The sequence below is a fragment of the Punica granatum genome, chromosome 7 (genome assembly GCF_007655135.1).
Source record: "Punica granatum isolate Tunisia-2019 chromosome 7, ASM765513v2, whole genome shotgun sequence".
Classification (NCBI taxonomy): Eukaryota; Viridiplantae; Streptophyta; class Magnoliopsida; order Myrtales; family Lythraceae; genus Punica; species Punica granatum.
This window is the reverse complement of record NC_045133.1, coordinates 4,195,768-4,219,364: the sequence shown is the minus strand read 5'-3', so window position 1 is coordinate 4,219,364 and position 23,597 is coordinate 4,195,768. Positions and strand designations below refer to the sequence as shown.

The 23,597-nt window shown below is 36.5% G+C and overlaps 3 protein-coding genes across 5 annotated transcripts; 1 reads left to right on the top strand and 2 right to left on the bottom strand.

The window, feature by feature from the left end:
* Positions 1-1,633: 1,633 nt before the first annotated feature.
* Positions 1,634-8,499, bottom strand: LOC116215663. Of its 2 annotated transcripts, none has more exons than XM_031551465.1 (9): positions 8,352-8,499; positions 6,681-6,785; positions 6,461-6,583; positions 6,269-6,303; positions 5,607-5,715; positions 3,348-5,506; positions 2,957-3,061; positions 2,689-2,845; positions 1,634-2,168 (listed from the first exon to the last, which is right to left on the bottom strand). In XM_031551465.1, the coding sequence occupies exons 3-9, from the start codon at positions 6,569-6,571 to the stop codon at positions 1,953-1,955; spliced, it is 2,892 nt and encodes a 963-aa protein (XP_031407325.1). In that variant the 5' UTR covers positions 6,572-6,583; positions 6,681-6,785; positions 8,352-8,499; the 3' UTR covers positions 1,634-1,952. The 2 variants fall into 2 exon arrangements, with proteins under 2 accessions (XP_031407325.1, XP_031407326.1); XM_031551466.1 differs by lacking the exon at positions 8,352-8,499 and adding an exon at positions 7,577-8,320.
* A 1,930-nt stretch (positions 8,500-10,429) lies between these two features.
* Positions 10,430-12,208, bottom strand: LOC116212950 (DNA-directed RNA polymerases II, IV and V subunit 12). Of its 2 annotated transcripts, none has more exons than XM_031547715.1 (4): positions 12,056-12,208; positions 11,762-11,828; positions 11,535-11,627; positions 10,430-10,809 (listed from the first exon to the last, which is right to left on the bottom strand). In XM_031547715.1, the coding sequence occupies exons 2-4, from the start codon at positions 11,799-11,801 to the stop codon at positions 10,787-10,789; spliced, it is 156 nt and encodes a 51-aa protein (XP_031403575.1). In that variant the 5' UTR covers positions 11,802-11,828; positions 12,056-12,208; the 3' UTR covers positions 10,430-10,786. The 2 variants fall into 2 exon arrangements, with proteins under 2 accessions (XP_031403575.1, XP_031403576.1); XM_031547716.1 differs by having other exon boundaries at positions 11,762-11,924; positions 12,056-12,123.
* A 2,564-nt stretch (positions 12,209-14,772) lies between these two features.
* LOC116215578 (putative GEM-like protein 8) lies at positions 14,773-17,045 on the top strand. The gene is made up of 4 exons (XM_031551338.1): positions 14,773-15,054; positions 15,470-15,556; positions 15,651-15,925; positions 16,642-17,045. The coding sequence occupies exons 1-4, from the start codon at positions 14,874-14,876 to the stop codon at positions 16,822-16,824; spliced, it is 726 nt and encodes a 241-aa protein (XP_031407198.1). The 5' UTR covers positions 14,773-14,873; the 3' UTR covers positions 16,825-17,045.
* Positions 17,046-23,597: the final 6,552 nt, after the last annotated feature.

Here is a 23,597-nt window from a genome sequence, read left to right as displayed (position 1 = left end):
TGTTGAAAGACTTATTTTTACACTATTTATCGTTGAGTCTTATTTTTGCCTTCGCTGAATGAAAATCATGACTCCAACCTTACATGCCTAGTTAAGTTATAAGATATAGAAATAGATGTCGATTGTACCATTTTGTCCCAGGCACCTCGTCTTCTCCAGCCACGCCTCTCTCCTTTCCATTGTCGTACTCTTCTCCCCCACACCATCTCTTCCTCGTCCCGTCATGTTGTCAATTCAACAGTCATAAATACATGGTGAAATTAATTATGGTTTATGTAAGGGCAATGGGTAAATGGTATTACTTGTCAATTCCTTCTGGTAATTTTCTCTATTTTGAGAAATTAGTACTTGTTTATATATGGTTAATGGGTGCAATGGGAATCAGCAATAAAAGGTAATTAATAATACGGTAGATGCATAAAAAATAGTATTTATAAATTACTTGTCAACTTGATAAATAAATAGAAACCCAATTTTGATTAAATAAAATAATAAATGCACCATTAATTTTCGCTAATTATGGGAAAATTCACTGACGGATTTTTATCATTTTATCTCAAATAAAAAGAATGAAAATTGGGCAAATGGCCTCGCCTCAAAATCAGATAAGACCACCTAAAAGAAAAAATATATAAAAAAATATTAAATGATTCTATTGATGAGCAAAAACAATAAAAAAAAAATGCTATGATCAACAACAATTATGACAATTACTAAAGTGACCAACGTATGTTAATCCATTTGTTGTAATTTAATTGATAATTTTTGTGACCAACGTATGTTAATTCATTTGTTGCGATCTAATTGATAATTTTTCTCTCATTACGTATCGAGATAGAATTGTTGAAGGATCTCTCGAATTTCAATTTTGATCAGTGGGCGCCAACTTTTATCTTTGCTTCTATTTTATTTCTATATTAGTTTTTATTAGTTTCCAATATTTTCAAGTCTCTTCCACTTTTTTGGCATGATATCTACTATTGGCATGAGAATAATTTATAAAATTGCCACAAAATTTACCATCGAGTGACTCAAAATTTATGGATATGGCAAATTGGTATGGCACAAGTGGGCCATAGCTTTTGAAACGGCATCAAAGAATTCATGAGAAGCCCATGCATGTTTTTATTTATTTACTTATTCATTCATTCATTTTTCTTTTGGTTTAGGTATGATTAAGAAAATAAACTTTACATAATTTTACTTTTTTTTCTCAATTCAATAACACAATCATTTTTTTTATCTTTTTCTTCGAATTCTCTCTCATATTTTTCTTATCTATTATTACAATTAATTTTTTAATATTAAATTTTATCAACTATTTAATATTTTTCTCAGTTTTAACACTTTTTTTCAATCAACAACACAATCATTACTATTTTATCTTCCTTTTCAAATAGGTTGTCCTTTATGTCCGATAGTTTTCATTGGATTGTATATATATACTATCATATGCCGTACTCCAGTCCTTCGGAAGGCATGTGCAGAAGTCATTTTCACCAGAGTTGATCCATTACATGCACCTGTTATGAGTGTTATCGCATGACCGATGCATCGGAGCTGGTCAGAAGTTACACTAGAAGCTCATGCACCTGTTAGAAATTATATCTATAACAACCGGGTCGACATGATATGAAAAGAAAACCAAAGAGTTGGTAACCATTTATTTAGCAAATATTGCACATAGCGCGAGTTTGAATCTAAGCACGCACAAAATATTCTGAAGAAAAGAAGACAAACCTCTATAGTCTATATAATCTTGTTTGTGTCCAGAGAGAAACAAAGAAAACCCAGAAAGGAAAAACTAAGAGGTGACTTACTGTGATTTTGGTGTTATTTACATCCATTCCTAATCCTACCTGAGGTTAGGAAACTGACTATCAAATCCTTGTTTATGAATTCTAAACTGCTTCTTCTGGGGGTTGGGGGTGCAAATCCAGGGACTCGGGATCTCAGTAGTATCGTCGCCTGGAGAGGAAGAACTCAAAATCGGGGTGATTATTTACAGAGGTCAGGCCATTCCCTTTGCTCACTGCAGTTCTAGACATCAAGGAAGCCGCATCCTCCAGTGTCCTGAGTCGCTCTGTTAGGATCTTCGATGGGTCTAAGCTTGGAATTTGTGACTTTTGGCTCGTCAGGGGAGGCCTTAACTGGAACCAGCATTCATTCTGCACAGAAACAAGTTTCGAGTCAGAGAAGACAAACACTAGTGCTGTTTTCGAGATTCACTTCTCTGGAAATAAAAGTCGGGGAAAATGTTTTTCTTATAGGTTTCTGTTTTCCAGGAACTATGCTCGCTATCCCATTCATAATTTCAATACTCTATGTGATTCCGCTTGATTATTCATGAGAATTCATCTTCTTTGGATTTCTTCATAAAAACCATTTTCCTATTTACTGGCGACTGAAGAACAAGGATGCTGCCAGGTGCCAAGCAGAAGTCGTCGTAGAGACAGTCTCCAGTATTCTATCTCACAAGAAAACTTGTTTAAATTCCTCTTTCACATCAAAATTTGCAGAAAAATAGTTCATATTTTCATCATAGAACACATCTTCTGAAGTAAAACCAACCACTTATTAAATCGATCTGGAATAGATTTCTAAAGCAGCTCTCCTCAAACGGAACAATACGAGCATTCCCAATAATTATAAAAGAGAAAGAAAGAAAGAAGTTTAGATCATGGATACCTGAGCATTGTAACTCTGAAGCCCAACCACTGGAGACGCGACACAATTGTCTAAACCATCTCTACGAACAAAATGGCCAAGAGAATGGTAAGTCAAAAATGCTGCACGGAAGTCTCCATCAGGTATTCTATAAATTGGATACCACGCCACCGAGTACCTGAAACATTTCGCAGATGGAGAAGATATTCAGCATCTCTTGGAAAAAGAAATTAAAAATATTCGTTTAACTGTGCTCTTAAGATTAAGATATCCTATAGGTTATACAAACCATGATCTAGGGTCCAGATCCTGAAGATTTATAGAGTTGAGTTCGGAAGGGTCACCATAAGCTTTGTCCCGCGAAGGCCCATCACCTCTAACGAGCTCCTGAATCCTGACATGGTAGAACCAGAAGTAAAAATTAGAAAATATTAAATACTATGATCATTTCAGTATCCAACTTTTCATTGAAGGACCCGTATTAGTGGCGATGCTTTGACGATTTCATGACAAAAATGGAGTGTAAACTAAAGACGACAACCCATAGAGATTGCAATCAAAATGCAAATGCTCCGCCTTAGCTGTGAAAATATTCAAATGAAAAGTCTGCACATCTGCAGGAAGTATTTTCTTTTCCCCTTCCCCTTTGGCTAAGCTTCTATGAAAAGCTATAAACTTACTTCTCATACAACGGCCGCCTCTGCTGTGGTGGCTCTAACTCAAAGTATTCAAAGATCAGCTCAGATTCATGAGACTCTGCACTCTTGACAGTCTGAGAAGCGATGTCAGCTTTGCTAGCCCGAGGTACTAGGAGAGGAAATATCGGCAAGTTTCCAACAGTTGAGTTCTCATACGTTTCGAAATTATCGGGATCACCAATTGAACTCTTCCTCATCTGCCCCTTACCACCTCTGAACAACTGAACTGCTGATAAATACGGAACAAAGTAAGCCCTGAATGAGAACCGATCAATTCCTAATCTCTTCGAGTTGTTATAATCCTTCCCCCGAACTTCCAGACCAAAGCTACCATGCTTCTGGTACCACTGCCACAGGCATCCCAAAGGGATATCAGGTGTCTCATGTATGCCCATGGTCGAAGTCAAATGGTTCCTCGAGCACGTCTTAGTTGCGATAGAATGTGAGGGAGAAACCACTGGAGAAGATGAATGAAGAAGTCTTTCGAACTCGGCAATGGGACCACCAGTCGCCATGTGAACAGCTTCTGATGCTAATTGTGCTCTGTGGGCATTACCTATTGCCCTCGCTAACCTGTCTAAATCAGTTTCAAACTGACTTTTAAATTCACTAATCACGGAACTATCAGAGGCTACTCTGTGATTCTGTTCCTCAGGTACACCAGAATTGCTATTCTCTGTTGATTCAGTTTGTCCTTCCTCCTCAGAAGGAGAACAGTTATTTTCAACTTCAGAGATTGATAAAGTAATAGTACTTTCGGAATCTACACCAGGAGTTTGTTCTTGACAAGCTTCCGCTTGACCATTCTCAACAGAGATGCATGATTTACCAGTTAGGCCAGTTGCAGCTAGAGCTTTTGTCCCGACAGGTACCCATTTCTGTGTAACAGACCCAGCAGTGCTCTTTTGCCCGCAAGACTCAGAGAGGACATCTTCTTTACCTGATTGGTTGACTCCATTAGCTAGAAGGTGAGGAGTGCATACAGGAGAAATCATAATGTTCTGATCCACCCGAGATTCTTCTAGTGATCTGTCCAAGTCTTCCATGCGTTCTAAGTCTGAGTTAGCAGTAGAACTACTTTTGTCTCCATTGAGCTGCAAACCATCATGGCAAACACGGGAATCTTCAACTGCTTCAGGATTCAAGCACTCAGCTTCACCAGTCCTCAGCTGATCTCTTGGACTACCACTTGGAGAGGCGACTTCTGAAACACTTGGAATGGTTGAGTGAGCAGACTTGTTCGAGCTTCTGAGCTCAGACTTGTTAATAGAAGACCCCTTCCTCAAATAGCGGTTGCTCTCCTGTTTGGAATTTGGACAGTGCTTCCTCTTCACCTTCCCTGAATCCTTAGCTGGTCTATGCTTCTTATCTTCATCTCTAGGTGCTTCATTTGTCTCCACATGAATGTGATTTACCTTTGAGGAATCGTGTTTGTTCCCAACTTTCCTCTGAACCTTCTGCCACACAGGATGACTATTTTCCTTGCCTGTATTATGGAAATGTGAATTCCCAAAGCTGCCCGATCTAGAGGCACTTGGAATGTTGACAACTGTTCTGACTCGGTTGTTTTTCTTGGCAACATTCTTATTATTACTCCTCCCTGTTTCCTCGCGTTGATCGGCTAAATCAATCGCATCATTCAATACCTTTTGGCAAGGATTTGAATTCACTGGTTCTTTTTGGATATGACCACTTTCTTCATCAGACGCACTGGAATCAATTTTGAGACTTTCATTGCCATCTGAACTGACCAAAGCTATATCCAACTCTGAGGAGCCATTCGAACTTGGACTGCCTGGGCGTCGTGATTCCTTAGTTTTGAGCTGATTCTCAGGATCAGAAACAGGAAACTTTTCAGGAACAATTTGATCAGAACACGCAATGATAGCTACTGATGTGTCCCTGCCACTATTAAGGTTGCCTTGAAGATCTCCTTGTTGGGAAGATAATGGTGAAATTTCAGCTGACCCACAATTCAAGGGAAGTTTCTTCCCCTGTTTCCCCTTTTTTCTTGCTTTCTTGCTGGTACAAGTCCTTATTGTTCCATCTGCCTTGCTGTCAGGAAGCACACTAGAATCAGGGATTGCCCCGTTACGAGGTTGAATTCTTACACGGGACCCACTAGAGCTTCGGCCTGTGTACTGATGAATATAAAACAAGGTCTGTCAATTGGCTGCCATTTGGATCCATCATAACATGCGTTTAAAACAACCAGCTAGATAATACAATCCAGGAATTCACCCGAGAGTGACGAGTTAGGGGATTTGTGTTATCCGGACATTGCACTGGTACAGCAAGAATCTTCCAGTTTCCATCAGACTCGAGAGTAAGGAAAGTCAGAAGGGCACACCTGCCAATTTACAATACAGTAAATCTCATTTCATCTTGTTGGAGTGTTGTGGAAGCAATAAATTCTGGATAATATATTAAGAAAAAGGAAAATAAATAAAGGTAAATACGATGGAGCAAATACCAGTCACGACTCATATAAGTTAACAGCTCAATAGAGAAGATTCCTAGCAGCATTGAGATGTGTCTATTAATCTATAAGATGAGTTAGAGGCTCATTGGTCTTCACTTTAACAGCAATAAGCAAGAACCAAGCTTTCAAGTTTCAACAACAAAGGTTGTGTTTTGTTCACGACCGAGAAATGAAAAGTAATTAATTTCGAAAGGAAAGGACTAATAGAATCGAATACTCATTCCAAGCAAAAGATACACAGCCAAAAGGCATAATTTGGGCCATGAAAATCCAGATTTAGAAAATCGATAAATTGGTAGTAAATCCTGAGGGAGCAAGACCTACTGTAACCAAATTCGGCATATATTATGATCGTACCAAAATTGATTATTCACATTACTAAATCGAGTGGATATTTGCTAAAGAAATCTAACTGATGTACCTATTATGCCAAATGACTGGAGACCCTGAACAAACCTGCAGAAAGAATGAAGAATTATAAACAAGTCCAATAAAGTATCATACCAAGCAACAGATAGTTCTCTCTCTCTCTCTCTGTGCGTGTGTGCGTGCCTGCGTGTTTTTAATAAATTATATGAGCTACAGTAGGTGAAATCAATTCACAGGATTCTACCTCTGAAGTTGCGGTGTTCTGCTGTTCTAAAGATTTCAGGGGCAATGAAGCCTTTCCTCTTTCTGAAATCCCCGAAATGTCGCTTTGGGTCCTAGAAAGGGTGCAAGGCATCTTTTCTCAAACCTGGCCAAAAAATCAGTTGAAAGCAGTTAGACACTGCTCAAGAAACGGTCTGAGTATAGGTTTATCTGAGAGAATTTCACATCAAGAGAAAAAGTACCAAAAGGAGAGAAGTAGTTCACTGATGAGAGTTTGTACTTCTGTAGTACAAACTATGGTAGCAACTGTCTTCGGAGGCGTCGATTTTAAAAGACACAGTTATACACTGCAGAATTAGTTCAAGGGCAACATCAGTGAAACAATAATCTGCTGGTAATGGTATGAATTAATTATCAAACAGCACTAGAGGCTCTTCCAAGTCAAGTGCCAGCATATTACCTTAATTCTCAAGCAATAAGTGCAAAATCTCTAGTCTAAAAGGCAATATGGTCAACGATTGCTCCTAGAATTGCAAACTCAATTTTCCCATTCCACAAAATAATCCCGACAGCAGTATTACCAAAGCTTTTGCACTCAAATGACATTGTAAAAGACAGCTTGTATGACAGTGCAGAAAATTTAATCTAACTACAAGGAGATATCAAATGAAAGACTATGCAGCTAATACGTTTTTGTTGGCATATATTAATACATTATTTGCTATAGTTGGAGATAATTATCTACCATTTATTAAAGGAAAAGAAAAAGAATTATTATGCTCTTAATTGTTGAAGCCCTACAACTCCTGCAAGATTGATATGACTTTCTACTTTGTGTTGCAAAAGCTATTGGGACAGAACGCCCAGAAAGGAATAAGGGTACCCAGTCACGTACTGACCATAAGAAATTCAAAAGAAAAATGTAGGAGAGGAAGGGAGGGAGAATTATTAATAAATGCATTAAATCTGGAAATCAGAAATTCATGCTACACCTTGACCAAGAATCGACCAGCAGACCTACAACTAATGTGAATGAGAGAAGCTACTCGATTCTTGTTATAAATTGGCATCATGGAGTCCGATTATCTAACTACGGCGAGGAAAAACCCTTACATGAAAGGAAATAATGCGAGGTTACCTCTAGCTGGTAAAAGAACTTGACGGATGTTCCCCAAACGCAAACGGACAGCGACTAGACAAGATCAAGGCAAGGGACAGCGAGGCTCATAGTTTCAATAAGCGACGTCACAACCAAACTCAAAAACCCAGGTGGAGTTTCTTCTTTCCAGGCAAGAAATGCACCCATTGCGGGGATTTGCTCTTTACTTAAAAGAGTCAAATGGGTTTCAGCACCATATCTCTCCAAGAACCAAAATTTCTACCAACCAGTCACAAGACCATAAATTGGGATTGCAACTCTCACATCAATCAATATCTCCACCATTGTGGACACACAAAGATCTCCTGCATGCTAAATTCTCTCCTCACGCCCCATTTGACCCAACGAAAAACTGTTGACTACCTTTAAGAATGTCAAGAGAGAGAGAGAACGAGGAAGGGAAATGCATTTAGATGGTGCCAGTGGGTGCTATATTTAGCTGTGCACCATCGCCAAAAAGATAGCTTCCCCAAATTTAGCCGTAAGGCTCAAGATCATCAGCACGAGGACCCAGAGGGGATATTGTCCTGTAAATTCTCTAATTACCCCAAATTCGGATTCCCCATCAAATCCCCGTACCGAGCAAGAAATCAAGCCGACAAGCACAGACAAAACACGTATCATCCCCGACAAACACGGAACAAAAATCCGATGAAACGACCCACAATCAACAAAAGAGACCAACTTTCTGCAAGAAACACCCCACCCCACGTAGATTCTGCAGCGAATCGAAGGGCAGAGAAAGGGAACTAACCATCAATTCAGAGCATTCAAACCAATAACGGGAAGTGGTCTCTCATCAGTTGCTCCGTCCTTTCTTCTCGCCTTCTCACGAACGAATGAATGTCAGTGTGCTGAGCGAGCCAATCATCATCATTTTATATAAGGAGGGAGACAGGGAGCGGTAGAACTGTAAATAAGTTCCTTCCCGGAGGGTATTATGGTCATGTAAGGTGTCTTAATCCCACCAATGGATTAAATTTTGGTGTCTTTTCGCATTTTTTTTCCTTTCAGATTTTGGTAATTAATTAATAATGCATCCTTTTCATTTTAATAAATTCTATTTCGCCCTAATAATTTCTGCCCTCACGCATAATTGGGAGGTTTGAGTATTTTTCACTTGCCAATTTAAGTGAGCGGACAAATTAAATCAACAATGTGGCTCGCAACATGGTGGTGTGAGAAGTTATTGGGTGATCATACCTCGTAATACAGCATGAGGAAGTACCAATTAAATTGTATAAAATTATGGACTTTGTGCTAATCACTTGAATAATTGCCATAATTATTCTTCATTAAAAATTTATTATTATTTCTTTCTCACCACGTCATTTGAGATAAGATCATCTATAATTTTTTCCTCAATCGAGGTAGCTTCTCATTCAAATCTACTCGGAGACCAGAATAGTTCATACAATGTATCTTCTATTGATAAAACCGACTTAACCGTCGCGGAACTTTTGTCTCGCGTGTCCTAAGTAATCGCATTTTCCATCTCGGAAGGTGATGACCGTGTTTAATTTGCTAACTACGGTTAAGATGATGGCCAGTTATAGTTCACGTCCTTATGAGGAAAAAGAGTGTAACCTGACCTATAAATCAATGAAATCAAATTATAGTCAAGCCAGCGCATTTTCAAGATCTACTGGTCTCTTCGTAAAGACCCCTACTCCGAGCAAAATAAAATCATGTCTCTTTCATCATTTGTTAATTAGTAACTCGGATTATTCATTTAAAAAAGGAGATATCGCAAATAGCTTGCTTTTATATATTTGTATATTACAAAATTAAAAATGTATATAATTAATTAATCACATACTTAATAGGGCTTTTCCCTTTTTGATTTGCTCTCGGCCGATGAGATTTGTGATTATTTTACTGACTCATTCTTTTTTTTTTATTTTAAATTTAAATTATGGGAGAGAGATTGGTATAACAAAGGGCCACTCATATTAACTAGTGGCCAAAGGGAAAAGCTATAAGCCTTTTTCGGAGGAGATGGTAAAGGGATTGCATTATCATAGGATGTGCCCCCACATAGAGTTCAACTTCTATCCTTATTCGAGAAATTCTAAAATGTCAATATCTTATGACGTAGTTAAAAAAAAGTTTATTGTAATCAGTAATAATTATGATAATTGCCCATGTAATTAATATCTCATTTATGAGTTTGTTACATTATAATTGATTTTTCTTCACATCACGTGACAGGATCATTAAAGAATTTCCCATCTTTTCTTTCTAAAATTCATTTGACATCGTGGGGAGAACTCCGATGTATTCCTCGTAGCCTTTCCACGGTGAATTGATCAACTGTTTAGAGCAAGCGAGTTTGTACATGAACACGAGCGCCTCGATTAGCTTGTGAGATCCTACCGATTATTGATCTTGATAGGTAGAAACAATATTAACAAGCATATAAAAGATATTAAACAAAGTGTAGCTTATTCTACAATGTCTCAACTAGGTTATATGATGTTAGCTCTAGGTATGGGGTCTTTATCGAGCTGCTTTATTTCATTTGATTACTCATGCTTATTCCAAAGCATTGTTGTTTTTAGAATCCGGATCTATTATTCATTCAATAGAATCTATTGCTGGATATTCTCCAGATTATGCGACGGATGCAGTGCATGCTCTCGATCCGCAAGAGGGGCCAACCATTGCGGCTCTGGCCCGCCTGGTTCCGGGTCTCGTCCAATCACGAGATGGCAAGTGTAAAAAGTTCAGTGTGCATATGGGCCATGGAGGTGTTTCGACCTCTATCATCTTCTGCGAAGTTTTTAAGGGGGACCTCATGAGGATATGATGCTGACACAGTAAGATGAGATGAGATAGAATATATATTTTTTTGATACATAAACATATATATATATAAACAATAATACATAAATATATATATGACTACATACTCATGGCCAATCTCAGCTTGTCTTCATAATCTGCAAAGGCCTTAGGGGAAAACTTGCAATTGAAATCTCTGCAACTTCAGAAATGAAGATAAAAGAAGTAAACGGGATCCGGCTTTATGTTCCTTAAGATTCACAGTCAACGATACGCTCAGAAACATTCTTTCATATGTGACTCATAGATTAGACACGAATGATGCTAAACCTACTAAGGACCACCACCAAGGTCACGATTAGGTAGAGAATACGAGCTTCACTGTGCCGGTTTCTGCATGCTCCTTCAACGAGCCTCATACTGGATGACTGCAGCGAGCCAAACAAAAATGCATAGATATTAGACAAGATATTAGAAAGATAATTTGTAGCACATATATAAAGAGAGACATCACAGGGGAGAAAGAACAAAAAAAAACGACAATTGATTATTTGCTTCACAGCTAGACAGATGAAGTATTGTCCGTTTAAATATACAGAAATGTACAGTGCAGATACAAATGCACTGGAGACAGAACGATGGTCCCAGGGATGAATTTGATTCATCGTGGACTAATAGAAGAGTAGAACACCTAGTCCAAAGGGGGTGAAGCAGGAAATTCCACGGGAAATGGAAAGAGTATATGAGTGTCCAAAACAACTCTTTTAACCTAACTAGATCAATACCGAGTCCAATCAGTTTTCTAGAGCATGTATGTCGGATAATCCTAACCTTCGAATTTGTTAGTATGAACTACGAGTTCCATAGTTCAAACTCAAAGGGAAGAACTAGCTCGGTTCTTGTGCTATAATATTGTCCCTCTATCCTAAAATTAGACAGAAACATATGATCCTAACTTCATCTCAGCAATGCAACTATGGAATAACCAATCATCCATTCCGTATCATTGGATTCAACAAGCATTGCCAGCAAAAGCCAAGGATGAAAGCGATCATCGAACAAACCCAATCAAAATGACACGAAAACAAACACATGAATTAGATGAATCGCTAAGTTTGTGTTCTCGTTATTAAGTCAGGGAAGAAAATCATACTTCGGCGAGTTCGCTTCTTGTACAGGATGCGGTACCCGCACTCTCTGCACTGAATCACATCACCCGGCTTCAAAGTATTCTCCATTCCGCAATCTACAGTACACACAGTATAAATATCACAACGAAAGAGCACTCATGCAATTGAAATAGTCGAGAAATTAATCATTTTGAATCAGCTTGAAATTCGGAGAAAGCGATGGATTAATTAAGAAATCGATCAATCAGACCTCCGCAGACGTAGCTGACTGGTTCCGGTGGAGGATCCATTGCTTCCCCGACAACTTAACCCAAAACCTGTCAATGTGGAGAACGTTTGCATACAATTTCAGCAGTGTTATGGTAACAGAACCAATGATTTGAGGGGATTGAGGCAGCATTGTGGCATGATTTCTGCAGTTATCATCTCAAATCAAATACAGCGAATCGTTACAGGAGACGAACAAGAACAAGACGAGATCAATGAACCAAATGTAAGAATAGATTAACCAGATATACGGAGAATCAGTCGGAAAGATGCCTACCTCGATCCTCCGGCTACGGCGTCCGCCGAGAAACTGAAACCTGAGAAGAAGAGGATGAAGACGACGACGCGGACAGAGACCCCAGATTATGAGCTCGGCCTGAAGTCAACGCCTGACCCTAATTCATTGTCAACTATTGGGCCGGATCTGGTCCACTAGAGCTCATGGGCTAGACTGTGAGAAGGGGGCCCACGACGGATGGGCCGTCTTATTGGGCTCTAGCGGGCCCTGTTCGCTTAGCCATCTGGGCCGACAGCCGAGTCAGCGACACGCAAGCCATGTGGGAGTGTCACAGGGATGAGGGCAGAGGAGCAGAGATGCGACGTCGTTTTCCGGCCCAGAGCCGACAAATGTGTTGTGACAGGACGGACGTTAGATTGGACCTGTGCGCTGCGTGCCCATGATGACTGACTTGTCAGATAAATAAATAAGGTTAATCACCTAAAAAAACGATTTTTGTATTTATATATATATATAATACGATTTTTGAAAAATAACATAAAAAAGTACGATATTTACATTTTTTTCCTGAATATAGTATGACCTTTGGAGAGTGACACAAAAAAAACACGATATTTGCACTCTTTCCTAAATATAATATAACATTTAAAAAATAGTATAGAAAGATACGACATTTAGATTTAATTGTGATTCTAGCATGTTAATAGAAAAAAAAGACACGACCTTTAGATTTAATAAAAAAAAATTGTGCGTGACTAACCCAATAAATAAATGAGTTGGTGGAGAATAAGAATGTGTTTGGTTTTAGAATTAAGTTAAATTGAGTTTCGATTTTAATTGGTTTGTAATAATTGTGTTGTTGAATTATAAGAAAAAGTGTAAAAAAGTAATGAATAGTTGAGATAAAATAATAATTAAGTAATGATTGTGTTGTTGAATTGTGGAAAAAAAATAATGAATAGTTTAGATAATTTAGTATTAAAAATTGAATTGAATGGTTAAAATATTTTTAAAAATTAAGAAAAGTAATAATTATATTGTTGAATTGAAAATAAATGGAGTTAAGTTAAAAAAATAAAAAAAAATTAATGAGTTTTTCATGTCAAATAATGTCCATGCAAAGGGTAAACTTGTTTCATTTGACACAAAAATTCGGTCTCTATAATTTCATCAAATAATGAAAACAAAAGCATGCAGCCGTGTATTGTCTGATCGAGCAACATCGACTTAACGTTTGATGATCATAAATGATCCCGCAAAAATAATGACAAAAAGTGAGCCTTTGCATGTTTATGCTTATCAATAACAATTGGTGTATTTTGTAGTGAAAAGTCGTACCAAAACCGTATCAAACTTTTGTTGACAATCACTGAATTTCAATTAGCTTCTTAATGTCTTTCATATGTTTTTTTGGTTCTCCATACTGAGGAAGATTATCTCGTTAATTTATAGTCAAATTTAGCATGCATAGAAAGTCCCGGCTTGCAAGTTTATAAATTTTCCCTCGACTTATTTCGGAGTCCTTTGCATTTTCCTCGAAAAAGCCATGTAAAATTGACTCCAAAGAAAAAATTATTATTGTTAATAATAATTTAGATAAGTGACCGAAATACGTTTAACACTTGGAACACGCTTGAGGGCTGATAACAAAATGGTTGGAGAAAGAGACATCCGATGAAATCATGTCTTAAAACATTTGTCCGACGAAGTTAACAAATTAAGGACCCTCATTAATAAAAAAACGAAAAATAATCAGTTCTACAACCAAAAGATAAACGTAGTATATCAGACGAGTGAAATCTCATATACTATCGCATTCTATTTATTAGTGTTTCATCACAAACACGATTACCTTAATCATCAATCCAAAACTTTGATTGTTTTTCTCCTAAGCAATTTTATCCAATTTTTTGGTTTGAAAATAATATAAGAACTTCAAGGGGGCGAGGATTCTTCATCCTGCCCACCTTTATTGACTTGAAAAATGTTTATGTTACAGAAGGAAAAAAAGTGGACTCGCTTTCCGTGGGGCCCCAAAAGGCCATGAAATGAAACTGACAAGAAATTGCTCATTTTCCCATTAGAAGCTTCTATTTTACTCACTCACAACACAACAATTGATTTTAAACATTGAAAATAATAACAGAAAATAATATTTATATTTCAACAAGGCATAGAAAATTCCTTCAAGCAGCCACTTTTTTTTAATTCCTTATCATCATGATGATTTATTATGGTTCAACTATCTGTCAAACTAACGGAAAAAACATGAAAACCGAGTGTTTAGGATTGCCATATCACATAAGCAATTACCGTCAAGAATTCAAATAAGACTAAAGCATATTCAAATCGAAATAATTCATATAAGATGGTCCAGATTATACAACAATATCGTTACGTAGATAGCCAATCAAAAACTACATATTAAAAATACTTCAAATTGAAAGAGAGTAAATGAAACTTTCTAAGCTTAAACCAAGGAAATTTTTTAACATTTTGATCCTACAATCCAATCTGGATTGTTAAATCGACACTAACCTTAGACCTTGCTTTTTTTCGGGTTACTAACCTTAGACTTTTTAAAGGAGATTATGATGGTCCAGAGGGACCAAAGGACTGGTCTGGAAATAAACCAATAAGTTCTACTAAATGGGCCCGAGCTAATTTGGAAAAAAAAAAAATGCAATCATATCTCAAGGGGCAAGTCTCCATTTTCCCCGAAGGAGCTTAAATTCTAGCCATATGGTCTTCTTCTTCTTCTTCTCAGTGGGAAACAGCAGCATAACATAACAAGTCTCATAGAGAGAGAGAGAGAGAGAGAGAGAGAGAGAGAGAGAGAGGTTGTGGGAGAGGAGACATGAACATGAAGGAGCAGCTCTCCAGAGATGAGATATTCATAGGGAGTCCATTCATGAAGTCGTATGAGACAACCCCAGAGAGACATTCCTCTCTGTCTGAACCCCTCAGCTCCTTAATCCACAGCCCTTCTTTCTCTGATGATGAGGAAGACGAAGACCCCTCTCCTCCCTTCAGACCCGGTATGCCCCCCTCCTCTCTCTCTCCCTCTTCATCTCTCTCATTGTGCGACCTGTATTGTTCATTGGTTCTCTTATTTTATGAAAAGTTTGAAACTTGTCTCCTGGTTTGAGCTGGAAAGTGTTTAGATCCAGAGGAAGACCTGAGCTTTCTGTACATGTTCAGCTGATGTTCGATGGGAAACATTGTTGTTGCCCTTTTGGTTCTGGAAAAATGGTTCATATGTTCTGGTTTTCTCTTAAAGGGTAAAAGATTAAGCCATCAAAATGGGATGGTTTGTGTTCTAGACAACATCTTGTCATGGTGGAAACCGAGTACCGGAAAGTCTCTGGAACTGTTTCGAATTGGGTTCCGGCCGATTCCTGATTGCGTCTGGTTTGAGATGATTTAGGCTGGAATTTTTTTTGACTTTTGTAGGTGCAGAGAAAGATGATTCCAAGAAGGGACGGACCAAGAAGAAGTTCGGGAGGAAAAGCAGCTTCGCTTACAGGATCCGTGACCACGGTAGATTTTGAAGCTCTGATCGCATAATAAATACGGTTGTGGTCGGATATTTGTTTAACTAGCACAGTTGACGGTTATAGCTATGTGTTTGCAGTTAAACTTGGGCCGAAGCTGTCTGATACTGTGAAGGGGAAGTTGAGGCTTGGGGCGAAGATAATCCAGGAAGGAGGAAGAACGAACATATTCAAGCAGGTGTTCGGGATGAAGGAAGAGGAGAAGCTGTTGAAAGCTTCACAGTGCTACTTGTCCACGACATCAGGCCCCATCGCGGGGCTCCTCTTCATCTCCACCGAGAAGATTGCCTTCTGCAGCGAGAGATCCATCGCCTTCCCCTCCTCAACGGGGCAGGTCTTTAAGGCCCCTTACAAGGTAATTCGTTAACTTAAAAGCTGGCTAGTTCGGTTTTTGATTGGCTACATACAACTTGTTCAATCTGAAAGTTTAAGCTGATGGGGAATCAATGTAAAGTATGGTTCAACAACCGGATAAAGTAACCTCTTAAATCTTATAAGGTCCATTTGTTTGCGGTAAAATTCTTATTTTTTGAGGTTTCCATTGAGTTTCCAAAATGTTAGGTATTCCGAACCTGCCCATTGCCTGAGAGCAATAAGTTCAATTAGGAAATCAAATAATTTATAACAGAAAGATTTAAGGTTCTTAAGTCGTAAGCTCCTTTTGTAGAAATCATGCGCTGTCTGCTAGTTTGTGCCAAAATGAAAGCAAGGCAAGCCGCCGAGCGGCAGAGGCCACTGCAACCACCATTTGGCGACTCCAGAAATGGCAGCAGCCACCACTGCTGCTGCCATTGCCACTATGGTGCTCGTGGTCACAGCGGTCTTGCCCTTGATTTCGTGAGCGTTATCCCTTTCTGTGTGTTCTGAGACCGGCCAAGGATCAGAACTATCTCTATGTTATTTCCAGATACAAGACCGAACATAGACAGGGAAACTACTTTCCTAGAAATCACTCTCTCCATAGAGATTTTCTCCCTACACGCTCTTCCGCACAATGGGTAGAGCCGTTGCTTGCTGAACCATTGATGCGAGTGATTCAGAGTTTCAAGCAGTTCTCCACTCTTTGTGCAGGTTTTGATCCCGACGAGGAAGATAAGGAGCGCCAACGAGAGCGAGAACGTGAACAAGCCAGAGCAGAAGTACATAGAGATTGTCACGGAGGACGGGTACGACTTCTGGTTCATGGGATTCTTGAGGTACGAGAAGGCCTTCCGGAACCTCGAGAAGGCCATCTCCATGGCCAAGGGACTGTAAATAGGAATTTTTGTTTGAAGTTATAGGTGAAGGGAGTGAAGAGTTCCAAAAGGGGAGTCTTTTATCTCTTTAGTGTGATCAAATGTGTTTTTGTGTGTTTGTGAGCACATTCAATTTTGTCATAGCCATAGTGTTTAAGGTTGGAAACAGTGTTAGAACCTTCTCCGCACGTTGTGAAACTGTCAAGATCTGTAACATATCCAGCGATTTCATTTTCGATTTGTCCATCTTGCAAAAACCGATCGGAAGTACAATGCTCGACATTTGTCAGTACGTGAACCGAGCGGCATAACTTCTCTTATTGGTCAAGCATGGGCATAATTATGGGTTCTGTCGAAACTACTCGGTTCGCCTGGTCAGGTGTTCATAATTTGCTAAGCACACGACAGGAGCCGAGCATAGTCTTTATGTCTATGCTAAAGAAGGAAGTAAAAGCCGAATCAGCTCAATATGCACAAACTCCGAAAAGCGATATCAATCAAATACTCATGAAACAGTGCATGTCCAAAACCGATCCCATGAGGAACTTCATATAATTGGATTCTATGAGTTATTCGTGTTATTTACCTAAGCACATAAATATGGGCCTGGGCCAATGTGCTTTTTTGACATAATGGGCCTGGGCCTATCATGGAAAGTGATCCTCTCCTCGGCCCAACTTATTATCCAAATTATTCTTGCACTTGCCGACCGCAGCCATTAATCACCGACTATAGTTGAGCCAATTAAGGCGCGGTTTGACGCGGCGATTGCTGCTGTTCCTCCACGTGGAACACCCAGAGCGCGGGGGCGGTGATAAATCAGCTCATCTATATATATATAAAATTAACTTCCAAAAGCAATTAATTGAGTTATATTTACTAAGGTTAAACTCGTCAATCTGTTTTATCGATAAATGATTAAAACTTTCAATGTTATTATAGAATTAGAAAAATGCAGAAAAAATTATATATTTCTAATATTTTAGCCACTATATTTGATATAATAAAAGTCTGAGAATCAATATAATTTAAAATTACTTATATAATTATGAATTTATATTTTAGTTATCGTATTTATATATTCACACTATTTAACGTATATAGGAGCAAACTCCTTCAAATTAATATAATTTAGAAAATTATTAAAAACTAATAATATATGTAGAAATCGATTTCTTAATAAAATCTAATATTTAGATATATGTTTAATATATATAATAATTCAGCTAAAAATTGGTTTATCTAAGTATTAATGATTTAATAGATCCATACTCATATTAAATGAGACAATTTGTTGCAACATTATTATTGGATTATTTATACTCAGTGTAATGTTATTGAAAATTATTATTTTTAAATTGAAATTAATCATTTATTTTTATCAATAAGAAATATTTATTTATAAATGTGAGTAATTGTCATAAAAATGATAACATGTAATGATAATGCAATACGCGGGATATGACACTAGTATATTTATAAACTTGTATCCCAATAATAAATAGGGATAGAAAGGTAAATTTTATGTAGTATAAGGGCATAAGTATAAATGTTTAAATAATATTCAAGATTAAAAAATACTACCTTAAAGAAAACAAGTATTACCTTAATGATATATGTGCATGAATTAAATGCAAACAAATAGCGACGCAATTATAAATATATACATATATTAATTAATTCTAATTAAATAATTATAAAAAAAATAAATTATCGCCTATAAATCTATATATCTATAAATAACATATATTTATATATAATTCACTCTTACTCCATTAAATTAGATTAAAATGGCAAATCCATATTGATGAATATATAAAGTGACAGTTATAATAAATTCATTGAATAAACCTAAAACTTCTGAATTTTTGGGATTTTAAAAATATTATCTTAGTTAAGTAAATAAATTCATCGAAGTGATTGGACCATTTTATCTAAAATATTTGAACTAATGAAACTTTATTTATGTATGTGAGAAGAATAAAGTACAAACAAATACTAAGATTATTGAATTTTAAAGATTCTATAATTATTATCTATATCAAATAAAACTAAAGATTTTTAAGTTTAAAATTTTAAAATTATTTTCATATTAATTTATTGCATAAATTCTTTGCTTATGAGTTGCACATGTGTTCAATATGGTACATCTGAAATTTGTCGTATTAAAGTTTATAATATAAATAATAAAGTTTTTGTATATTAATATAAACAATAAATTCGTATCCATTATTGTTTTCATATTTAACTTCTTAATATAAATTTTCTTAATTAATCCTTGCAATACACAGGTTCAATAACTTAGTTCCCAATAATTTAGAGATGGATCGATTCATGTGATTTGATATTTATTTTTTGTAAATAAAATTTTAAATGCGAAAATTGCTTTATAAATGAAGAAAATTAACGATCGGGAGAGTTTTTATCCTTTAATAAGCCAATCTAGCTCAAACTTCAATTTATCAAAGCGGATTAGACCCTTAAATACTAGGTGGTGCATATATTGGAATATATATATATATATATCGTCGAGATTCGAGGTATAATCCAGTTATACCGTCTTGAAAAGCAGAGTTTTGAATTTAATTTTCGTTAGTGTAATTTCTCATCCTTCCGCTTTCTTTTTCGCTGTAACTAAAACATACATATATCATTATTATATGCCTCTCTTCTTTTTGTAATGTGCTTGGTAGGGCACTTACGTCCACATTTGACACGATGTAATAGGAACAATAAATGATTTTGCACGTGATTCGTACTTTATTAGGTAAATTTCACGGCGTCGTGTTTCTATTATGTCGTGCAAAAAATAGATCGTAGAATAGACACGGGCAAACAAGGGTCCCCCTTCGCGAGGCCCATATAGGGCACACATAGTGGTAGAGTACAAGCAAGATATCTAATACCCTTTGAGGTAGGAAATCCGAGAAATCGTTTGCGAGTCATCTTTATCTCTTACATACTTCTCTCAATATCATCTTTATCCTTTAAGGAACTATCACGATTCCTCCAAACAATTAGATGATATTTTTCAAAGCAAATTTATGTAAATTCTTATAAAATATTAATGCCCTGTTTGGATTCCCAAATAAAAAATTTTAACTTTAACTTCAACTTTAACTCAACACACTATCCAATAAAAATACACATTTCTCAAGTCAAAAATTTTAACTTTAACTTTAACTCAACACACTATACAACAAAAACACACATTTCCCAAGTCAAATTTATAATCACATCTCATTTGTCATTTTCCACAATCAAAATCAAAATCAAAATCAAAGTTACTTTAACTCTAAATCCAAAAACACCATAAAATTTTATGTGAGTAACACGGTCCATCCTTGCTCGGCTTTATGCGATGAAATTCGGGGTCCCAGACCATTGGAGCATCCCTTGGATGGGTTACATACAGATCCAACACTCCCTCCCGAACTATCCATGATATGCAGTATGAAAATAAAAGCTTTACGTCGTGATCGGAGTGGCTTCGCGGCAGGTACCACACGAAGTTGCCATAAACAATTCGTGCAAGGAAGAAGGGGCCGGAGTATGACCCGCCAAGTGACCTCTCCCTAAGGCAAAATGAGAATCCGACAAGAGTCGATGCGACCGGCTTGGACGTTGCTTATCCAGAAAACCGCGGCAGTAGTCATTTATTTCCTTCGTCCAGTGATAAAGAGATGTCATCGCTTGTTCGTATTCTCGAGCAGATCAAGTCCCTACACATTCGTAGCGGCTCCGAAGTGTAACCGGTAAGCCTTTGCACCGCGAAACTGGATTAACAAGACAACTCATTTTGAAGCTTAGTCGGATATTGATGGATTCTAAGAAACCACAAGCAAATTATTTTTAGGGGTCTCTTTCAATCGTCCGATGTAATTAAACAAATGCCATGCGATGGCCAAAATAATGACTTGGTCCTTTACGGCAAAATATGTTTGCAATTGCAATAATTTTAAGACATATAAATAATTCATGAGAATGTGATTGATCAATTATTAGTCTCTCGGCATAGAATTCTGATGAGATGAGAATGTATGGTGTATAATGGATATATTAGATGATATTATATCGTTAGACACATAAAAAATTTTACTTTTGTCAATAGTGAATAGTTTTTTTAACGATATTTCTAAAAACCATTAAGTATTGATGACCCCTTATTGACTTATGATGACACGTGATATATCCATTATATATAAGACTTTCTTATTCTCATCAGCCTCATCATCTACTATCACATCATTAACCCAATCATCATAATATATAAAGTTGAAGCGCGGATGTGGGAGTTTCATTTGCTAACCCTCTGATCATGTTTAAGTGTAGCGTGAGAATTGGAAATTCCATTTGTTAACTCTCACGTTGTTATTGAATGTTTTCTTAATTACTTAGATGATTAAATTATTTAAAAGGATTCACATATTTATCTATTTTGATCAATTAAAAAAATGGCTTTTAAATTGATTACAATGTCCTTGCCCGCATTGTTATTTGTCATTCTCACACTACTACCATGTGAAGGCATAAAAAACTCATCCTCTTCCATTCGTGAAATTCATACAACTGAATAAGGATATCAACAAATTAGACAAGAATGAGAAACTCCCACAAATCTAAACAATTAAAATAAAAATTACCACTTCAAGCAAAAAAAAAAAAAGAAAGTATAATCGAAGCGCAAGAAGTGGATTCATCACGTGAGCCCATTATAAAGCTCTTAGCTCCTGGTGAATTGGCTTTTCAATTTTAGTTAAATGTACTATAGTATATTGGTGCTATGTTAAACATATATTAGAAATATCTCTATGTTATTTGCTTGTAATAGAATATAATCAAAGAATCTTTTGAAAAGTTGATTGCTAATGTGAAAGAACTATTCTCAAAATATGTGATATTCTTTAAGTTCAATGGGTTAAATTTCGTATAAGTATAATGCAAAATTCATTTTATCCATCATCTTTCTATTCATTATATTTTTTTCTACACTCTTACATGATATCTTCACTTTTCATAAGCAACCCTACCTAGTGTTCTCTCTATGATTTTACTTATAAAATGCTAAATCCTCCTAATTGGCGTGCCTAAAAATCCTCTAATTCAAACTCTCACTCACATCTAATAGCCCTTGAATATTCTGTAAGCCTGGGGTTGAAGAAGGTCCCAAGGGTCCGGTTGTTCCAAGGTAAAGTTAGAAAGTGAATGAAGTAAGGATAGACATTGTCGGATACAACTCATGCCATCTTTTGAATTAGGAAGATTTTTATATTTATTATTACGAAGATATGGCAACACTTCTAAATATAAAAGATAAAAAAGTTATCGAGCAACGCCCGAATATCAACTAATAATATTGTTAATTGCAAGGTTACATTTCACCGATCTGACATCCCAAAAACAAAGCTATTCAATAGTGCGAGTCTGTAACACGGCGATTATTAGTTGATACAAGAAAGTGAGATGAAAAGGCAAACGTTGGCTGTGATTTCTTCCGTAACTGGCAAAAATCCCAAAATGATGATAATAACAACGGTCGAGGTTACGTTGTTAATTGGACACGATTTACTTCATCACTTTGTGTATATCTCAACACAAGCTATGTAGTGTATGAGCATAAATTTCATGCATTGGACTTTATCGTACTTGGTGTCTGTCTAATTAAAATACTTTTTAGATTTAAAAATATTTTTTATGTAATAAAAAATACTTTTATTTAGGTAGATAGATCAGCCGTTTCAGAAGATAAATTTTCGTAAAATTTTTCACTTACAAGAATATTATAAGTTTTAGAACTGAGACAACTACGACAATATTGAATTTCACATCTATCATATTATAATAAAACTGTTGAAAGAAAGATGAATTTTACATCAAGCATGCTCTTGAATTATTTTTTACATCACATAAAACCTTGACAATTAGAAAGCCCATATGAGAAGACATTCTGTTTGTCTTCCATCAAGAAATAACGAAAAATGCCGACGTGACAACTTTTAATTGTTTCCCAATTTTTTTTTATTGTTCTTCTTTCTTTTTTTTGTCATTCCTTTCTTTATTAAAAAATAAAACATAAAAAAATTGAAAACCAAAAAACCATATTTGCTTAGAATTATAGGATTTCAGATCAAAGGTTGATTGTCTATACGGACTGCAATGCTCAAACCTCGAATGGAAACATTGAAGGTAATAGTAAGTTGAATTCGATGTTGGGTTCATCGAATTGTTGGGATTCCTCGACGCACTTTGAAATGCATAGAAATGTGCGAGACTCACTCCCCAAACTCGTTCCCTGAAATGGGTTCTTGAGTTAAAATATAGTTATATTGCATATTTTCGAGCTTTGACCTTCCTTACTTCTACTTTTGTTATTTGTTTGTCTCACTTCCCAAAACTTTCTTTGTTTATTTTGGGGTCACCACCGTGATTGCTCGATCGCTGATCTTCCCCAATACAACCTCGTCATTTTCTCTGTGATTTGTTAAATGTGTTTTTCTTTTTCTTTTTTCTTTTTTTTTTTAATTATAAATTGGAACAGAGAGACAGAGATTAAAAGAGAGAAATGAAGACTAAAAAGGGTAAGGAAACAATAAAAACGAAAGAGAGAGAAAAAAAAAGAATAAAAAAGTTTTCTAAATAATTTTAGATCGCACAATTTCATTCATTTCTTCATAGAGGCCAAATGGAAAGTCCCGTCAAGTGTGTTTTCTAACTGTCAATGTTTTGTGTGATATAAAAAAATGATTCGATGACACGCCGTGATATAAAATCCATATTTCATATCAGTTTGAT

Bases quoted from the DNA above. Each gene is read 5' to 3' on its own strand.
- LOC116215663 (XM_031551465.1), bottom strand. From the start codon at position 6,571: ATGCCTTGCACCCTTTCTAGGACCCAAAGCGACATTTCGGGGATTTCA. The intron at 6,304-6,460 runs GTAGAATCCTGT...TTCTTTCTGCAG, and splicing joins AGAACACCGCAACTTCAGAG to GTTTGTTCAGGGTCTCCAGT. The intron at 3,062-3,347 runs GTAAGTTTATAG...CTACCATGTCAG, and splicing joins AGGCGGCCGTTGTATGAGAA to GATTCAGGAGCTCGTTAGAG.
- LOC116212950 (XM_031547715.1), bottom strand. From the start codon at position 11,801: ATGGATCCTCCACCGGAACCAGTCAGCTACGTCTGCGGAG. The intron at 11,628-11,761 runs GTCTGATTGATC...TGTGTACTGTAG, and splicing joins AGTCAGCTACGTCTGCGGAG to ATTGCGGAATGGAGAATACT. The intron at 10,810-11,534 runs GTATGATTTTCT...GGCTCGCTGCAG, and splicing joins CAAGAAGCGAACTCGCCGAA to TCATCCAGTATGAGGCTCGT.
- LOC116215578 (XM_031551338.1), top strand. From the start codon at position 14,874: ATGAACATGAAGGAGCAGCTCTCCAGAGATGAGATATTCATAGGGAGT. The intron at 15,557-15,650 runs GTAGATTTTGAA...ATGTGTTTGCAG, and splicing joins TTACAGGATCCGTGACCACG to TTAAACTTGGGCCGAAGCTG. The intron at 15,926-16,641 runs GTAATTCGTTAA...CTCTTTGTGCAG, and splicing joins TCTTTAAGGCCCCTTACAAG to GTTTTGATCCCGACGAGGAA.